Source organism: Sebastes umbrosus, chromosome 4 (assembly GCF_015220745.1).
Source record: "Sebastes umbrosus isolate fSebUmb1 chromosome 4, fSebUmb1.pri, whole genome shotgun sequence".
NCBI lineage: Eukaryota > Metazoa > Chordata > Actinopteri > Perciformes > Sebastidae > Sebastes > Sebastes umbrosus.
In genome coordinates, this window is record NC_051272.1 from 9826124 (window position 1) to 9845683 (window position 19560).

The window sequence follows — 19560 nt, forward strand, 5'->3', positions numbered from 1 at the left end:
TTACTGCTACCAAATCCTGAAAAATCCTTGTTTCTGATTGGCTGACAGGTGTCTGGTGAAATCGTATGTGCAGGTTTAACCATAGCACGGTTAGCGGTTACCTGACTCCCTGAAACTAACCCAGTAGGGGAAGAAGTATTCAGACATTTTACTTGAGTAAAAGTGTGTGAGATTGAATAGACCATTTCACAGTAAACGTAAACATTCCACATGTGTTCCTGTTTATTTTTCCTGTTGCAGTGTATGTGAACAACATCAGCTGACAGGAAGTAAACCTGGGCTGTATTCGAAACCGCCCACATACTACTGACAAGTGTAGTAACCAGTATACAGTATACAGTACATACTGCATTCTGCGTTCCTCAATAGTATGAAACAGTTAAAGCAATTTATTTGGCAGTATGCTAGACCAGGCTTCAGCCTTTAAACCAGCTCTTAAAGCACTGGACAAAAAACAAACTCGTACCACTATAGTAATATTATCGAAAAATAAGACTTTGAATTGTTTTTTGTAACCAATGTTTGTTTACTTTATAAGATACTGCATAGTTTAGCTCCACCACCCCTTAAACTATTTATCACGGTGAAGTCAGACAAACAGGATCATCAACGAGGGGAGACGGGAAATATAAAATACAATTTACTCAAACTGCTTTTTCAGTTGGACTGATCTCCCTACAGATATTAGAGTAATGTCAAAAACGGTCATGTTGTCTCCGCAGGTATCTCTCTGCCCCGTCAGAGACAGCTCTTGCCCTCGCCTCTTTCCCTCGCCACTCTGCTGCTCTGTAGGCGGTTTGTGAGCGCCACTGGCCGGCTTGCGAGCGAGCTACGCCCGTGGGATATTGTGGAGCTTTTCAACTCCAAAAAGGCAGATAAGCACAGTTTCCCGTTAATTTATAATGGACGTTTGTGTTGTGATATTTAAATAAACTATCCGTCAACAAGGAAATAAAAGCCTCTTGTCTACAGACCGGTCTCTAGAGAGCTCCAGCCAGCTCCAGACCGCCCGGCTGGCGAGGTAGCGACCCCGGCAGGTGCTAGCTCGCTGTCACGGCAGTTTGTGGAGCTTCTAAACTCCGAAAACGTTGGAGCAAATGTTCAATTCGCCATCTAATATTGTAAAACTTTCAATATTCAAAATCCACACAGTTGATTTCTCGCCTCAATAATGTTCAGAAGTGAATTTAGTGATGAAATAAAAAAAAAAATAGCTTCGAAAAATGTAAAAAAAAAAAAAAAAAGCAGTTTTTGGCTGCTGTTGTTGTGACCATAGACTGTACCGTTCCAGCGCTTTGCATTGTGGGATACAGTAGGTGAGGTAGACTGGTCCAATGCATACTGGAGATTTTTTCCAAATCAGTATGACATCCAGGTATTGTTGGAATACTGGAGATTTTGCTTTTGTACGCATACTACATGCTAGATTTTGGCCAAATCAGTTGGAACTATAGTTTAGTATTCGGTTTTGGATATGGACTCAAGCTGTTTCCTAGCAATGCAATTCGGTTGAAAGGTCTATACCGTCAAACTTTCCCGTAAAAGCAAACCAGAAAAAAATTGCTTTAAATTAGAGCTGTGACTAATTATGATCATTATTGATTAAAGTGGATTATTTTTCTGATTAATCAATTAATTGTCACATGATCACAGTTTCCCAGAGCGAAGGTGATGTCTTCAAATATCTAACAATCGAAAAATATATATGAAGATGAGAAAAGCAGCAAATCCTCTCATTGGAGAAGCTGGAACGAGAAAATGGTTCACTGATTCTAATCCCACCATCATAAAAAACGTTCTCTGAATTGAGTCTTTAGAATAATTAGAAGCAGCCACCTGCATGTTTCTAATAACATTCATAAAACTGGAGTTTTGGACCCCGACGTTGTCCCTTGACTTTTTTAGATTTCTAATAAACGAATTGCCTGCATCCTCTTGAAAAGAGAACATTTTTGCATGGTGCATATCATGTAAATCTGCATGACAAAGTGACAAATCCCTGACTGTTGGGGTCACAAGAATTTTTGGCCCGATAACAGATTTCATGGGCCAAAAGAAGTCTGAGAACCCCTGAGAGTCCTCAGCATTTTACTCTCTCAATTTCCTGTCAGGCGTCTGTAGTGACGAGTGTCAAGCCGAGGTGTTCGTCGCCTCAGAGCCACACGCTGCTTTCACTTTTTTTGGGGTCGTGTCGTTCGTCGCAGGGAGGCGGCGGACACGGAGACGTGCAGCCGCGGCTGACGGAGCTAACGAGGCAGTCGGCTCGTTAGCCGCTAATTGAGCGGTCAGCGCCAAGACTGGAGTTCGCCATCTGTTTGTCACAGAGGAACATCTTGTCGCTTCACGCCCGTCGACAGGCCCCTCTCTCTCCCTGTGGTGTGATATTAATAGCTCGAGCTCACAGACGGAGAGAAAAATGAAGAAAGAAACTGGAGAAAACGACAAACAAACTGAGGACTGGAAGGGGAGGGGAGGACGGGGAGGACGGGGTAGACACTAAAAGGCCTGCAGAAGAGAAATGTGCCAGGTCCAGTTAACCCCGACAGGAAGCAGTCTGTCTGCAAGAGTCTCAATACAATACTGGAAATAATGTTGTCTAATTTAAGTCCTTAAATGATCTTTAATACAGTTTAACATAAAGAAATCATATCTGAGTGCTTTTATGCTGAAGAGACATTAAACGGTCAACTGTGTTCCATTTTATTTGGTGACAGAAATTACTTTAAAGCGTGTTAAAAATTAAAAAGACAGTCTGAATTATAAAGTACACTTCTGTATAATACGAATAAGAAGATGGTTATATTATTTTTACTTGCTCTGTCATGGAAATCCATTAATAGACCAACAAAACAAAGTTGGGGAGATGGATTGATGCATTGTCTGGCTATGGAGAAACATATATGTATATACATATATATATATAGTAAAAGGGAGATACAACACTTTTATTAAGATTTGGGACTCATACATGAAATTTCTGCAGGGGGGAGATTTTGCTAAGACTATTTTTTATAAATTATTTATTATAATTATTATTATTATTATTATTTTTTATTTATGAGCAGTTTTGTTATTAATAAGTGTCAGATTTTTTTTCCCACTAAGATGTGATCTTAGTAACTTGTCAGCAAGTACGACAGCAGAATGTACCTTACTTACATTATATTCAAAGTGCCTTTATGTGTTGCTTTTAGGTTTGCCTTTTTTCGTGCCTTTTTTATGTTTATTGAATTTTTTCACATAACAAAAAAAACATAAATTTTTTTATGTTACGTGAAATATTCAATAAACATATTTGTCAAACCGCTTCCAACCACATCCGGCTTACACACAGGAGACCAGAGTTTGAGTCTCGCCACAGACCTTCAACTCGTGTTCTCAAATATAACAACAATCTTTCCCGAACCTTAACTATCCCATAGATGCAATGTTCACATATTAACAATGTTTTAAAATCATAAGGGAGCGTTTTGTCAATGTCATATCGTTGTTCTTGTGTTGCGATAGGCTCGGACGAACCTGAATGGATACTAAAGTTATTCAAGAGCAGCAGAACCAACCTTTTTATGCGTTTTCTCCTTTTAATTCTTCCAGTAGTTACATCAACAGTCAGTCACGTCTTGACCCTTGAGCCATCAGCAAAAATAACCAAACGAATCATTGATTATTTGCTTCCACCAGTTTGGTCAAAACTTGACCCTGAAAACATGTTTAAAGAAGAGAGATTCAAACTAAGCAGATATACCTTCATTTATTAGTCAGTCAATTTAAATGTGAAAAATGATCCTTACAAGTGAATAACAAAAGCATTGAGTTATGAATAACGATGCTGTTATTCTTAGACTTAAACTATGACCTCCTCTGACAACATGATATTTTATATTAAAGGAACACTTTGGTCAGATCAACAGCAGCAATGTTTAATAAGAAAATATGAGGATGGACAGTTTTTTAAATGGAAATATCAAGTCATGACATTTCAGCAACACTTTTTTTTACCCAAAGTGGCTGCACAGAAAGGACCAGTATTATTAGAATAGAGAAGCACCTTGACTTTACAATTCAATATGCTCAACTTTAAGACAATATGATATCTGCTGCGTGAAAGAAATCTTCTAATTTCCTTAAAATACAGACTTGGTGTCATTTTACCAGATGAACTGTCTCCATCTTTCAAACAGCCGACCATCTCCTACAGAAACAACCTGCTCTGAAGGTGAAATGAAACAGTTTCTTTGCAGATCGTCGTCTCTTCTGGGTCGCCTGTCGCCGGGCGGAAAGCCGTGGCTGTCAGGCAGGAGGAGCTGTGTGTGTGTGTGTGTGTGTGTGTGTGTGTGTGTGTGTGTGTGTGTGTGTGTGTGTGTGTGTGTGTGTGTGTGTGTGTGTGTGTGTGTGTGTGTGTGTGTGTGTGTGTGTGTGTGTGTGTGTGTGTGTGTGTGTGTGTGTGTGTGTGTGTGTGCGTGCGCGCGCGCATGTGTGTGTGTGTAACGTCAGCTCGGTGGAGGTGCTAATTTGTTAATGTTCCCTCCGTGAGGAATCTTAATTAGCGTTGTAAGTTTCACGCCTAATTTAGTGATTACGTGCAGGATGAATGAATTAATGAACATCTCAGGATGTTCCACACCTTTCTGCTGTAGCAGACAATTAATAGCTGAAGGGTTAACCTTTACACTTCTCTACTTAATTGTGGTAAGGTATCGAGGATTTTTATTGAGTTTGTGGAGCCAAAAGGTGACCCACGTTGGTCCGAGTCTGTCTACGTCTCCCATGGTAACAGGAAGCTGTGAGTGAGGAACCTTGGTTGTCTTTCAGGACGGTTGTTCAGCCGTCAGTGCAGCCGTAACCAGGTAGCTGCTTTACTGGTCCTACAACCATGGGGTGTGGACTCAAGTCACATGACTTGGACTTGAGTCACAAATTTATGACTTTAGACTAAAAAAAAAGACTTTCAACTCAACTTGGACTTTAACACCAGTGACTCCTGACTTCACTTGGACTTGAGCCTTTTGATTTGAAAATACTCTATACCTTTACCCAACCCCAGCTATTAAAAAGTATTCTATTTAAAGTATGTGTATGAAGAAAATCATCTGCCCGGTACTGGAGGTAACTCCGACAGCGTCAGAGACGTTGGGTTTAATTACTTTTTGAGAGATCTTTTATTAATTTGTCTGGGAAGGAGGATTAACTTGTGAGGAAAAAAACTGAACTGAATTTCTATCTTTTTGTTTACTGATGAATCCCTGAGAAGTGATGTTTTTTGCTCTTTATTATTGGGACTTGCATTTGATTATCTTACACTTAATTCCCCAGATCCACTTTGTTTGAACCGATCCATCCAATCAAGTTCCAGGAGAAAGCCTTGAAGAACTAACATTATGTTACTGAGCACCAGTTACTCTGTTGTTAAAATGGCATTACATTTGGTGAAGAGTGCATTATGACTTGTTTAGGACTCAAAACTCAAAGTTTAGGACTTGAGAGTTAGACTTTATTCACTCTGAAGCTGAGTCATACTGCTCCCCATGTTCAGTCGACTAATGACGCATGCAGTTTTATTCTTGGAGAACGGCAGCTTTCTTATTTCTCTTTAAACCCCATGAAAAAAAATATTTGTTTGGCGTCTCGTGGTTCAGGGGTTAAGACTCAAACCGTGAGCCGCATGTCCCTGATTGCAATCTGGCCGGAGACCTTTGTTTCATCTCTCTCTCCCTTATTTCGTAGAAAACGGCCAAAGAAAGGCAGAAGAAAAGTCTGACGTGTCAAAAAAAGGTCAGAAAATTTTCAGAAAAAGGCCAAACAAAAGGCAGAAGAAAGGCAGAAGAAAAGTCCGACATATGTGGGAGAAAAAAAGGCTGAAATAAGTCTAAAAAATGTCAGAACAAAAGGCTGAAAAATGTTCTAAAAAACAGGGAAATAGTTCAACAAAGCCGCGGCTCTCCTTTTGTTCCTCTTTTTTCTCATCTCTAGTTGGTTCTCAAATTGCGTAAGCTGGCTTTGCCCACGACGTTGGTTTTGATTTCTTCTTCTTCTTCTAATTTCCAGCAGACTAGGCATGGGAAGTGCATTGCTGCCTCCTGCCAGATAAAAACAATAATGCATTTGGTCTTTCCAAATGGAAATGATGTACGTGTTTATTTGTATATAGAGCGGGGAAGTGAGATCCGATCACAAGTCACTGGAGACGTATTCTAATACCAGGTGTGAACAGGGCCAATATTGGCGACAGAAGCTGTGTCCTCGTAAAAGCCTTCAATTTTACATTAATCAATTTTAAATACATACGTTTCTGTATTTATTATCTACGCCGACCGTTTACGCAAGTTACTAAGAGCAACCCTGAAACGCATTCAGCTGAAAGTCACCAGTTGGCACAGTTAGCAGACGCTGAGTCACTATGACTTGCCACCACTAGATGGCAGAACACACACAGTGTTTGCTGGATTCATCTAAAGTTTGATAAATCTGGTCTAATAATAACTAAATCATCAGTTTCTTGTGTCCAACACTTTAAATATTAGGGCTGTAATGAAGACTGCAGCCTCTAGGGGACGCTAGCAGGCTAGCTTTTGTTGTTGCATAAAGTGTGACCGGTCCGGTGTGTGTCTTTTGTCATCAGGGTTGGTTCAGTCCCGGTCAGGTGTTCGTACTGGATGAGTACTGCGCTCGGTACGGCGTTCGAGGCTGCCACCGTCACCTGAGCTACCTGAAGGATCTGATGGATTATTCAGAGAACAACGCGCTGGTCGACCCCACGCTGCTGCACTACAGCTACGCCTTCTGCGCCTCCCACGTCCACGGAAACAGGTACACCGGCCGACACCGACTCGCTAAAACTAGTCTCAGGAACCACAGGGGAGTTCATGATAACAATAGCTGGTAAAGTTCCTGAGAGACCCAGGGGTATGACCCCCAGTAACCGGGACAACGAAAATCACTGGTAATTTTTGTGGGTGGGAAGCCAGTGAGGGATCTTGTTCTTACCACTCGCTGTAAAAATGTCCGAAAAAAGCCGAAGTAAGGCAGGATAAAAGTCTAACGGGCAATTGCAATTTTTCTCACCATCCTATCAAATCAGATTGCTTGTATATTCATAACATTTAAATTGAACCCTCAGTGTCATTGTTTCAACAGGAATTATCATATTTAAGAGGTAATGATACCATTTCAGTGGACCTTAAAAAGCCTGCAAAACCAAAGCAATATACCTTCAGCGTAAAATACTCTGTAGAGATAGAGAGTAGCATTCAGTTATAACATAACATTTTAAAAATGAACAATGTGTGCGATGCATAAAGCAACAACTATCTCCGAACAGCTCTGTGAACAGACTGTAATTTGACCTTTTCATGTATTCTGTACATCTTCACTGAGCAACAGATGCTCTTTTTCAGCCACACACACACACAGAGGCTGAATCCAAATGTCCGAACTTCCACACACTTACAGACTCCGTTTGTGGCACGTAATCATGGAAGTCTGGACTGCCGTGTGTTGTCCAAAACCACATTTCATCAAGTTGAAGCAAGGAGCCAGAAGTGCACTTTCTGCAGAGTCCACTCCGGGTGCAGATTTCACCAGACTTTGTTTGGAAGATCACCAAGAACTGATAGCAACATGGGTGTGAAGAAGTAGTTGTGATAATAGTAAAACAAAGTGGGTCAATTTACCAATAAGTTTAGATTCATAGCATAAAGGTACCCTATGTGTCTCCAAGGTTTCTATTATGTTTAAAACTTTATGTATGTTATATACTTTTTTTGACAAAATAATCGTAACTCTCTGAGCTTTTTTACATCCGCTGATGAAGACTGTAAAGTGCAGTCAAGGACAACATGCCGTGACAAACACACAGAAGTGGAGCTAATGGGATTTAGAATTTTAAAAAAATGCAAAGACTTTGGTGTTAAATTACGTACATATTGAAAATGATCAAATAACTAAACAGATTTTAGACCACTAAGGGTTAAAAGTCTCTGAAGCAAACCTTGACAATCTGACAGCACCTGTGGGAGGCTTTCACGTATCAGAAAAATACATTTACTTCTTCAATCGAAGTCCAACATGTTTCTCTCAGTCAGAGTTGAGTTTTCTTAAGAAAAGCACACTCTGTATGTATTGCCTTGAAGTATTAGTCAAGTACTCTCCTGTTGATCATTCTGTGGCGTCTCTCTTTGTCCTCTCTGCCTCCCGACGTAGTTCTGTCTCTTTGAGCAGCCCTCCAGGGAAAACTTGAGTTCTGTAATTAAGTTGTGTTTTTTTTCCACCTCCGAGCCTGCCAGCCATCCAAAACCTCTTTTTTCCCATCCACACCCACTCAGGCAGCTCCAGGAGCCCTGAATGGGCATCAATTATTCAAATTACAGCTCCAACTGACAAAAAGCCAATTCCAGTAACCCCTCCCTCCCCCAATTTATATCTGGCGATTTGCTGGAGAAGCTGATCATTACTCTTTCTAATTGACTAAATGAGTCGACAAAGAGAGGAAGCACAGATATCAGTAATTACCAGCCGGGGAGTCAAGCAGGGGGCTGCTGGGAGTGAAGTGGAGAACTGAACTGCTGGAGTGACGCTGATGCCAACAAGTGGCTAAAAGACACTGCTGCTGCTCATATCTGGGCAGTTTACCAGTCAGCGGAGGCCTGAATGTGACCAAAGCTGAGCTGCCCTCCCACCCCCCCAGACCAAATCTATACAACTTTACCTCCCTGAACCCCTCCCAGTCATCACATCCCGATGACTTTTGTCTCAACCCATTTTGTTTAGCATATATTTTAGGGCTGCCGATCGATTAAAATATTTAATCATGATTAATCGAAAATTAAAATGTCAAAATGTATTTTAAAGGGAGATTTGTCCAATATTGAATCCTCTTATCAACATGGGAATGGGCAAATACGCTGCTTTATACAAACGTATGTATACAAACTGTAGCCCAACAGGCAACAACAGCTGTCAGTGTGTCAGTGTGCTAACTTGACTATGTCTTGCCCCAAACTGCATGTGATCATCATAAAGTGGGCATGTCTGTAAAGGGGAGACTCGTGGGTACCCATAGAACCCATTTTCATTCACATATCTTGATGTCAGAGGTCAACGGACCCCTTTGAAAATGGCCATGCCAGTTTTTCCTCACCAAAATTTGGAAAGTTAATGCGTTATTATCGCGTTAACTTTGACAGCCCTAGAATTTATGTCTTAACTTTTGGACTTAACAACGCTCTGGAGTTATTGGAAATGTTTGGATCACTAGAGCCTGAAACGATCCTAAACAGCTGCCATACGCAATACACAGATACATTCTGGGTCGTGCTTGTTCTTGCATGCTTCGAACTCATAGTGTGAGCGGTACCAGAATGAAAATGGAGCGGGAGATAAGGCAACGCTCCAACTTTTTTAAAAATCTGCTCAGCACTCCATCCAAAATCCTTCCGCTCACATGCTCTGACAATTAATCATTGTTTTCTAGATCTGGGCACCAAAAGGATCGCTTGTAGGTATTGTTTGACTGGAGAAGTTTCAGTACTACTTGGTACTGAGTTATTTTGGTCGATACCCAACCTGTGATAATGGCAGCTGAAGTGAACATGAGACACTTGAAGTGATAAGTATGTGGCGATGAAGACCTGCTGCATTCATCATTAAGTATTTCGTGCTGCAGGATGTGATTGAACAATTAAAGTTCTTCCGGTGACGGAGCTGTGACACTTTGACTTGTCTTGTACTGGTCTGTGTGGGTCTGATGAGACGGGTGCATTTGAACTGGGATCAGGGTTAAAGGAACATTACCAGAGCCGGGGGTGGCGGGGTCCGCTCGCCTCCTTCTCACCTGTCACGTCCGATCTTCTCCTCGCCGAGCCATCTACACCGCACTGACACGGGATGTGACAGGAGCTTTTACCTCCCCCATCCCTTCACACAAACAACCCCCCGTCTCCAGAGAGGTGATGGGGAAGGAGGAAGGTGACACACATGATCAACTGCCACTCAGCTTAATCGCCTTTCCACACCTCTTAAGGTGAAGTGGCGTCCACCCCCGGTACCCTGCCACACCGCTCGGCGAGCTTGACTCATGACGACTCTTGTCGACTGACATCAGAACAGCCAGAGGGTTTGGTGGATCCCGCAGGCGGATCTGGTACTTATCGTTTACACTTGAGCCACATCGACTGTAAACACACAAACCTGAGTCTGCAGGCCCCTCCTCCACTCCTCGCCACCCCCCTTCGGCCCCGGAGCGGCGCTGACAGCAGCCTCGCCTCCAACGCGCTCGCTTCATTTAGCAGCAACAATGTGTCTGAACCCCGACAAGCTGTCGCATCGCTCCCCACTCCGCTGTGTGAGCCCAAGCATGAACACACATCTGACTGGATTTAATGGCACAGCGAGGAGAGCTACCAAACCAAACACCACACCGTGTCGGGTCTTTACGCGCTCGCTGCATTTTGCGTCTGGCTTCCTGCCAACTCGCTCCTCGTCCGATTTGTTTTCTGCCGTAATTCGATTCAGAGGAAGTGGAGGGTGTGAGTGACACTTGGGGAAAGATTGAGTTTCACATGTCGTTTGAAAGCTCTTGATGAGCTCTTTGTGATGATCAGAGAAAAAAATATTTCAGCTTCTAACACACTGAATTGATTTGAGTAACCACCTTCACCTCATGAGAAAGAGAGTTTCTGTGCTTTTGTGTTCACTTCTTCTTCCTGAAGTTTCCATAGAAAGTGAGAACTGAAAAAAAAAAACATCTGCTGAAATGGGGCATTCATGTGCAACCTTCTTGATTGGAAAAATGACTTGCATCAGAGTCTCAGGCATGGGGATGTCTTTTTAAATTAATCAATATTTTGTCAGTTATGGTAAAAAGTTGGTGAATTAGATATCAAATCTGTGCGTGTGTGCAGGTTGGCAGCACTTTAAGATGACGGGTGTATGCCTTTACTCTTTTCGAATTTGGAGTTTCCCAGCAGCACTTGAACAACCCAACAATCACGCCTGAGGACAAATTCATTATGATTATTAACTATGGACAATCATGTGATTAATTGCGATTAAGTATTTTAATCGATTGACAGCCCTAGTTTTTTTTTATCTGAAAATAGTAAAAGTTCATCTCTACCTCATTTACACCGAACGCATAGTGTAACAGTGTAACATGAGAGCTGCAAAACTGATCAGTCAGTTTTATTTTCTGCTGTGGCTGCACATGGAAACGAACAGTGATTGTTCGAAGACAATGAACAACTCAGATTACAGGACAGCTGGCATTAACTGTGAGGGCTTGGAGCCTCAGGCCATCCATCTCTCCATACATCTCTACATCCATCCATACATCTCTCCATACATCTCTACATCCATCCATCCATCCATCCATCCATCGAGGACCTCGCTCTGACTACGGTCCTCACGTCTTAATTTGTCCACCCCGGGCCCCAGAGCGCAGCGAGGCCCTCGGCTGCTTCAACATGAAAGCGAGCTTTTCTGGCCTTTTACATGAGTGAGCACACACGCTCCTCCCAACAACTCTGCTTTATGTTCCCTCAGGATTAACTGGTGCTTGTTAAATAGGGGTTGTGGGAAGTGGAGGGGTTGTGATGAGGGGAGCGGGGGCGGGGGCTGGGGGTTGTAATGAATTGACAGATTTGGGGAACAACAGGGTTTAGAAGTTGTGCTAACAAGTGCTGTTGTGCAGAGAAAGCTGCCTCTCATTACAGAACAAATGGAGTAGAGTGGAGCTGAAGAGAGGCGCTGATGTTCTCACACAATAGGTGACCACGTCCTGTTGTCATCCTCCAACTCCTCTTTACAACCTCCACCCTCCAAACACCAACCTGCTCTGAAGAAATATTCCTCACAGACGAAGTGAATGTGCCAAAAGCAATTGTTTTATTTTCAATTATTTTATTTCACGTTTTGTTATTTTTGTTTGTTTTCATAACATTTTAGTTCAATTTTATGTCAATTATTATACTTTATTTATTTTTATTATTTTGTGTTAATTTATGTAATTCAATTTTAAGTAATTTTGCAATTTTATTAAACTTAATTATACTTTTTATATGATGTGAATTTTATCTTATTTTGTGTTATTTATGTTATTATCTTCATATTTCTTCTAAGTAATTACATTTTTAAAATATATATTTTTTTCTTATACACTTTATACAACATAACATTATTTTTATATTTGTTTTATTTTATATTTTATTGTAATTTTTATTTTACACTTTAATTAAATTTTACTAATTTATATATATATTTTTTCATGTTATTAAATGTTTATGTAACCATACTATTTTGTCTTATATTTGATGTAATTTTGCATTCTTTACTATATTTTATTTAATATTTTATTTGATGTAATTTTATTCTATATTTATTTGATGTCATTTTATGTTGTTATTTTTATATACTTTCAGTACATTATAATTTCTATTATTTTACTTTATTTTTTTATTTTTATCCTGTCTGGGATAAAATGACACATACTACATATACATAGATGTGTTTTGTTTTATTTTTTATCACGTCATGTATTTCCTCTGTGCTGTTACTGACTTGGTCAGAATTGTCCTGTAAAATAGATTTTTTATTCTCAGTGATTCATCATCCTGTTGAAATAACGTTATTATTTTCATAATTATAACAACTAAAGGAGGTTAATTCATGGCTGTTGAGTATCCTCCTCTCACCTGACTCCCTCTCTGCAGAGCATTTTTGCTGCTTCTCCTTTCTCGTCACGTTTTTTATTTTCGACTTTGGCGAGTCAGGAACACGCCGTGAGGAGCTCGGTGTTGGTACTCGAGGTGCGGTGGTCAGGGGCTGAACCAGCGAAGGCTTTTATAAGAACAACTCATTAACAGACAACCTCCTCGCTTCTTCCCTCCAGCGACTGCGAGTGCCGTTTGGAGAGGGTGCTTTTCTCTTTCAGCTGCACAGACAAAGCCCAGAAAGTCAAGGCTGGTCGCTCTGGGTACTGATTGCATTTTTTCCCCTTTTTTGCCAGAGTGCCTATTCAGACGAAGGCAAGAAGGGAATGAAAGCTTTACAAACATTAATGAAGCGCTCAACTAACAGTTATTTTCTTTGTCGACTCTCCTCCTGCCGGCCGGATGAGTTGTGGAGGAGGAAGAAGAGCCTGAGCAGCTCTCTGTTTGATTGGTTGACTTTGAGGTCAGCGTAGAGAGTTTGGCTGCTTTATCAGTTAGCTTGGTGAAAACAAGCAAGTTGTCAGAGCGAGAAAGAAAAAACAATTTTGTTCGATTTTCTTTTTTCTTTGAAAAAACAACAAAAGAAATGAAGATTCCTGCACTGACTTCACCTCTGTGTTTCTCCGATTTTTTGATATTTAGGACCTTCAGCTGATGCAGGGTTCTTCTTGATAAAGAGGGCTTCTATGCTGAAATGTCAACAGCATATCAAAAGATAATCGCAAGGGTTCATGGTTGAAAAGGCCTTTATTTACTTCAAGAGAGAACCAGGACTTTATTTGAAACAGGCTTATATTTAATACATAAAGTATTATTATATGTACGTACGTGTTTCTTTTTAAACAGAAATTCTGTTCTCATTGACAAATTAATTACAAAACTTTGCTGTTTTTTTCAATCACTGTTCAGTAACTTATCTTAAAGGGGATATATCGTGCTCATTTCCAGGTTCATACTTGTATTTTGGGTTTCTACGTGAACATGCTTACTTGCTTTAATGTTCAAAAAACACATTATTTTCTCATACTGTCTGTCTGAATATACCTGTATTCACCCTCTGTCTGAAACGCTCCGTTTTAGCGCCCGTCTCTTTAAAAAGCCCAGTCTGCTCTGATTGGTTCACGAGAAAAATATGGTGCACCTTTGCAAAGGTAGATCTCAAACTGTGGGTGATATATTCTAATGATGGGAGCCAAATCTGAATGGCTTGTTGAATCACATGTTTTCTGATCAGGGCAGCCCACAATAAACTGACTGGGTTGTCTTATTTCACAGTTTGTCGTTTGGTAGAAACTCCAGATACCCACATGCAGCTTGCTCCACATCTTCATCACAGTTCAAACGTCCACATTAAGCAGAGCGTCTTAAAAAGGCCCAACACGCCAAGTCGACATCAAAGAACTTGTGGCGATGAAGGCTGAATGTTAAGTCTCCTCACGTCGTCTTTTTCTTCGCTGACAAGTTGCATTTAAACACACCGCAAAGACTACAGCCTACGGACAGTTAGCACGTACGTTCTGCTCCTGCGTGAGAAGAAATAACTCTCCACACCAGTAGGCAGCGGTACTTTATTCATCATTCAAAAAGGGAAACAGGAAGACTGAGGACGGCGGATATACAAGCCGTTATGATACGTACATGAAACAAAGCAGCGTTTGCCGACCTTTTTCTCACCACTCTCACTCACCACTTAGCTTCATTCCAGACAGCCATGTCACTGTGAAAATATCCATGTATTGGAATGATCAGATGTGATGAAGATGAAAAATGAGGAGACTTCTGTGTGTGTCCTCTTGACTTTACTTTTCTTGCTTTCCTCACTTCCGTTTCTCTTCTCGTGCACTGATTCGTTTAAGCTGAACAGCCAATCAGAGTGATTTCTCTCACGACGAGCTCCGCTGCCGATTCAACAAGCTGAATCGGCCGAAAAACCTCCAACACGGGCAGACTAGAGCTGACGGTGCGGGACACACCGCAAAAACTAGACTGACAGACGCTCACAGACGGCCGACTTGGTGTGTCAGGACCTTAAATCATGTCTGTTCTTCAGCACACAGCAGCGCTACATGTAGTGATGCTACTAGTCCAGCTACATTTCCCAGTGTGGTAGCGTGGAAATCTATTTGTTCCATTATCTAGTGGGGTAGTGTGACCAAACCATCATCTGTATTTTATTTTCTCCTGAGGATTAAAAGCTCACAAATTATCCACAGCTTCACCTCCATCTTCTGATTCAGGAGAGATTCAAGCAGCTGGTTGGTTTGACGGTACAGAGCAGAAGCTCTACCTGTCCCTCTGGAGAGCTGGTTATCATGGTGGGAGCTGGCTCTGAAGCCGGTCTCCTTCACCTTCACACTCTGTTGACCTCCTGCTGCAGGCGGGACCAAACACTCAGACACTCATACAGTATACTCTTCAACTAATTAACCAACTCAACAGAGAAAGGGAGACCGAGCATAGTGACGTTTATTTGGCTATTGTGCAATGTGTTGTAATGAATGTGTGCCATTCCTTTACCGGTGCACTGGAACTGTCTCTGGCAACTAGATAGTTTTGTAGTGTGATAAATGACACCACAAAGTAATCATGCAGTTGCCGAACTTTGCCGAAGTGACAACTATGAAGCTAAAAGCATGCAAATTTTGCACCTAGTAAAGAAAAGTCTTTTTCACAGATGCAGGATTCACACAGTTTTGGCCTTCAGGTGACTTGGAGGATAAAGCAGTTGGTGCATGTTGCAGGGTGCATCAACTTAAGACTGGGTTTCAAGGTCAGACTGCATTTTGTAACCAGAGTGATCATTTAAAGGACAGTAGCTGTATTTGGTCAGAAATAAGGAGGATTCAACCAAAAATGCTGCACTTTCAAACTTCTTTTGCATGTCATGTATGCGACGGACTTGGGTTTTTTTGTCCATAAAAGTGACAAAAACATACATTTTTTTACTTGCTCCTTTCCAACTTTTGCGGATTGAAGTAAGTGACGGACAAAAGTTGTCCACACAGCACTTTAAAGGGAGAGTAAATGTGTTTAAGAATGCCTGTTAGTTCAATCAGAATTACAACACAGCTATCAATGTGCAGAATGTTGAAGTTCAGCGAAATGCATTTGTTTAATAAATGACTGAACAGTAGAGGCTTCTTGTAACATTTGATGCAAAATAGTGTTGATGTGTTTTTGTGTGTTTTCTGAATAGCTGTAGTGTAGCTGCTCAATAAACGTGTTGATGGAGATTTTGTATGGCAAACCAGTTTGCAGCTCATTTGCGATCGATGCAGTAACATGTACGTTGTGTCTGTACTGGTTTTAATACGTAGCACGTCAGCTTTATTTTGTATTTGCTGAATAGTGAATGAGTCAGCTGACTGTCCTGTGTCTGATCTTTGTGTCTCGTCAGGCCTGATGGGATGGGGACGGTGGCCGTGGAGGAGAAAGAGCACTTTGAGGCCATCAGGGGTCGCCTCATAGCTCTGCTGGAGAACCAGATCACACATTTTAGGTACGAACACATTTTTTCTCATCAGAATCACAAATCTACAAAAATCTTGTGCAAACCAGTGGCTTTCATTCATTTATTTTTCTGTTTTTCATTGATGCAAAAACAAAACAGCAGTGACTTTACAGGTGGCACAACACTGATAAGAACGGGAGAAATACCCAACCCCGAATTCACAACAGTGCAGCTGCAAAGTGCGCCCTGCGGCGAGCTGCTATGTAATGTCTGAAAAGCTGCAGCGGCCACTCCCGAACTCAATGAGTTGCAGCCGTTTGATTCTGCGACAAAGTGCGGCCAAACAAAAGTTGAGAAGAGTTTAACTTTTAGTGGCAAAGTACGGCCAGAGAGGACCCGCAGCCAATCAGTAAACAGATCCTGTGACATGTTGACCTGTGTTACAAAGAATTTCTTTGGATTACACAATTAAAGCAAGTTTTGAATCTGCTGCCAAATTCTCAACGCAGTTGCCAGAAAAAATGTTGGCATTGGACGTTTCTGCAAACCACCCATATGTAGAATGTTGATGTTTCTGAATCAAAAATATGTTTCATAAATACGTTTCATATCAGCCTCGTATCACGCGTGCAGAAACGCACAACGCCACATGGTTAACGTTGTGAAACTATTAGTTAGGCTTAGGAAACAAAACTACTTGGTTAAGGTTAGAAAAAGGATCACGGTTTATGTTCAAAGAATAACGTAACAACGTAACGTAACAACGTAACGTAACAACGTAACGTAACAACGTAACGTAACAACGCAACAAAACCACTTGGGAAAGTACTACATGGTTGGACTTAAAACTCCTACGTTTGTACCGTGACAATTAAACTGAGCATTGTGATTACGGGAGATGAACAAACAGCTGATTGTAACGTGACGCACGGGACACGAACGGCGGTCTCCTGGATGAAAGCCTTGTGTTTGTTGGACCCATCCACCTCCCGTCCCGCCCGCCTGGTGTGTCTTTTCGCTCTTTAAACTACGTCACTTGTTCTGACCGAATGTAAAAACGTGAACATTCGACGTATCCATGGTTTACAGAAACGTCCAATGCCAAACATTTTTCCTGGCGACTGGGCTGAGATTCTTATTGAAATGAATGGGAGACAATGGCTGAATGGAACTGCAGGAGAAATATGTCTTAACCTCTTTTCCTAAACGTTTAGCTGTGCTGCAAAGTGAAGCGATTAGAAGAAGACCAAAACATGTAAAACCACCGGTATGCTCCTTTAGCTCCGTCATAATGAACCCAGGCAGTCCGGGTATTTTTGGCCCCGTCAGCAGCACACAACAGGTGCAGGACATGCGTCGACGGCGGCTGATGAGACCTCCCTGCATCTGCGTGCTGCTATTCAGCGCCGCCGCCGCCGTGTGAACACATTGTGAGTGCGGTGTGAAAGCGACAGCCCCGAGACCTTGAGCAACACTCGTCTGAATGGACCTGTGCCATTAACTGTCCTGAAGCCCGGCTCTTTAAACCCTTCACGCCTGAGAGGGGCCCTCCATCTGGCCCCGGAGAGGAGGGGAGGGGCCGGTCAGGGCCGAGTGTGTGTGGGGGGGTTGATCAGCGGGAGTCATTACTAACTCACCTCAACAAGAGGCTAATGCTGGTAAACAATGGCCGGGACAATGCTGGGATTATGCTAATGTCCCCCAGACAAGAGCAGGATTTCCACAGTTTAGTTTAGATTAAAGCTGAGCTCAGCAGCCACTAAAGATTAATTTAAGGTTATACATGTTAACTACATCTGCTCCTCTTTACTGATTATTATTCATTCTGACACAGGAAGGAGATTATCTAAAGATTACGTTTGGTCCACCAACAGTCAAGTCTCTCAACTAAAGATAAATGTAGAGGAAGTTGTTTGTTTATCTTGACTCTTAAAACACTAAATATACACAACATGGCCAAAAGTATTTGGACACCTGAGCAGTGCAGCTAGTGACAGTGTTATAGGCCCTGTTCAGACCTGGCATTAACATGAGTCTTTGGTGATTTTAGGAATGCACCGATCCGACTTTTTCAGTCCCGATACTGATACCTGGGCTCGGTATTGGCCGATACTGAGTACCGATCCGATACCAGTGTTTAATTAATAAGCTGTGTGCCTCACTGTGTGGAAGGGATCATTATCTTATGTGTAAACTAGGGCTGTCAATCGATTAAAATATCTAATTGTGATTAACCACATGATTGGCCATAGTTAATCACGATTAATTGCAAATGAATCACACATTTTCTGTTCAAAATGTACCTAAAGGGAAATTTGTCAAGTATTTAATACTCTTATCAACATGGGAGTGAAAAAATATGCTGCTTTATGCAATTGTATGCATATATTTATTATTGCAAATCAATTCACAACACAACTCAAAACAATGTAAATATTGTCCAGAAACCCTCACAGGTACTGCATTTAGCATAAAAAATATGCCCAAATCATAACATGGCAAACTGCAGCCTAACAGGCAACAACAGCTGTCAGTGTGTCAGTGTGCTGACTTGACTATGTCTTGCCCCAAACTGCATGTGATTATCATAAAGTGGACATGTCTGTAAAGGGGAGACTCGTGGGTACCCATAGAACCCATATTCATTCACAAATCTGGAGGTCAGAGGTCAACAGGACCCCCTTTGGCCATGCCAGTTTTTTCTACGATTTCGTTATGTTATTTTATGTTGTTACGATTTCGATTCTAAATCGGAAATCATTCAAAATTACCCTCTGATCTCGACAATCGAAATCAAAAGCAGGATCGACGATTTTTTTTTCTCCACCCTCTCTACTTGCGTTCGAGAAAAAAAAAATACAGCTATACTGAAGAAATGTAACAGCCACCTCACTCATGGTTAAAACTATAAACCAGCACAAAAATCACATTTACCAACATAAGCCACCGTGTTCTAAACAGACACATTACAAACACTAACCAAAGTAACATTTGCATTTTTGGAACATAAAATAGCAAACTGAAACTTCCTCACTTCCTATATATGGCTATGGCATTTTACACTGCATGCATTTAGTTAGTTAGTTAGTTTCCTTACTCATCACAGCTCTTCTACTCTTACTTAGTTTAACATCATAAGTCACTGCATCTCCCGACAGATCACGGTTGAATTTCAGCCTACATGCACGATTTTTCTGCTCAACATTGTTAAATCAAATCAGCTGATATTGGTACAGCAACAAGCTAGCAGGACTGCCGCGTGTCGTCTCTCAACGCATACAGACTGTCCAAAGATCCGCCTCAGCCCTCGGTGACAAACAGTGAAACAAGCGCGACAGTAAATGACAACAAAACCATATTTTTGTAGATTACAGCACACTTGTAATGCACTGCAGAAGGATTTAT

At 41.5% G+C, this 19560-nt stretch overlaps 1 protein-coding gene across 6 annotated transcripts in view; it reads left to right on the forward strand.

The window, feature by feature from the left end:
* cadps2 (Ca++-dependent secretion activator 2) overlaps positions 1 to 19560 on the forward strand; it is a 206068-nt gene that overhangs the window by 128389 nt on the left and 58119 nt on the right. For all 6 annotated transcript variants that reach the window (XM_037767073.1, XM_037767075.1, XM_037767076.1 and 3 more), the window contains exons 13-14: positions 6620 to 6807; positions 16102 to 16203. In XM_037767073.1, the coding sequence (XP_037623001.1) occupies positions 6620 to 6807; positions 16102 to 16203 (290 nt within the window). The remainder of the gene's footprint in view (positions 1 to 6619; positions 6808 to 16101; positions 16204 to 19560) is intronic.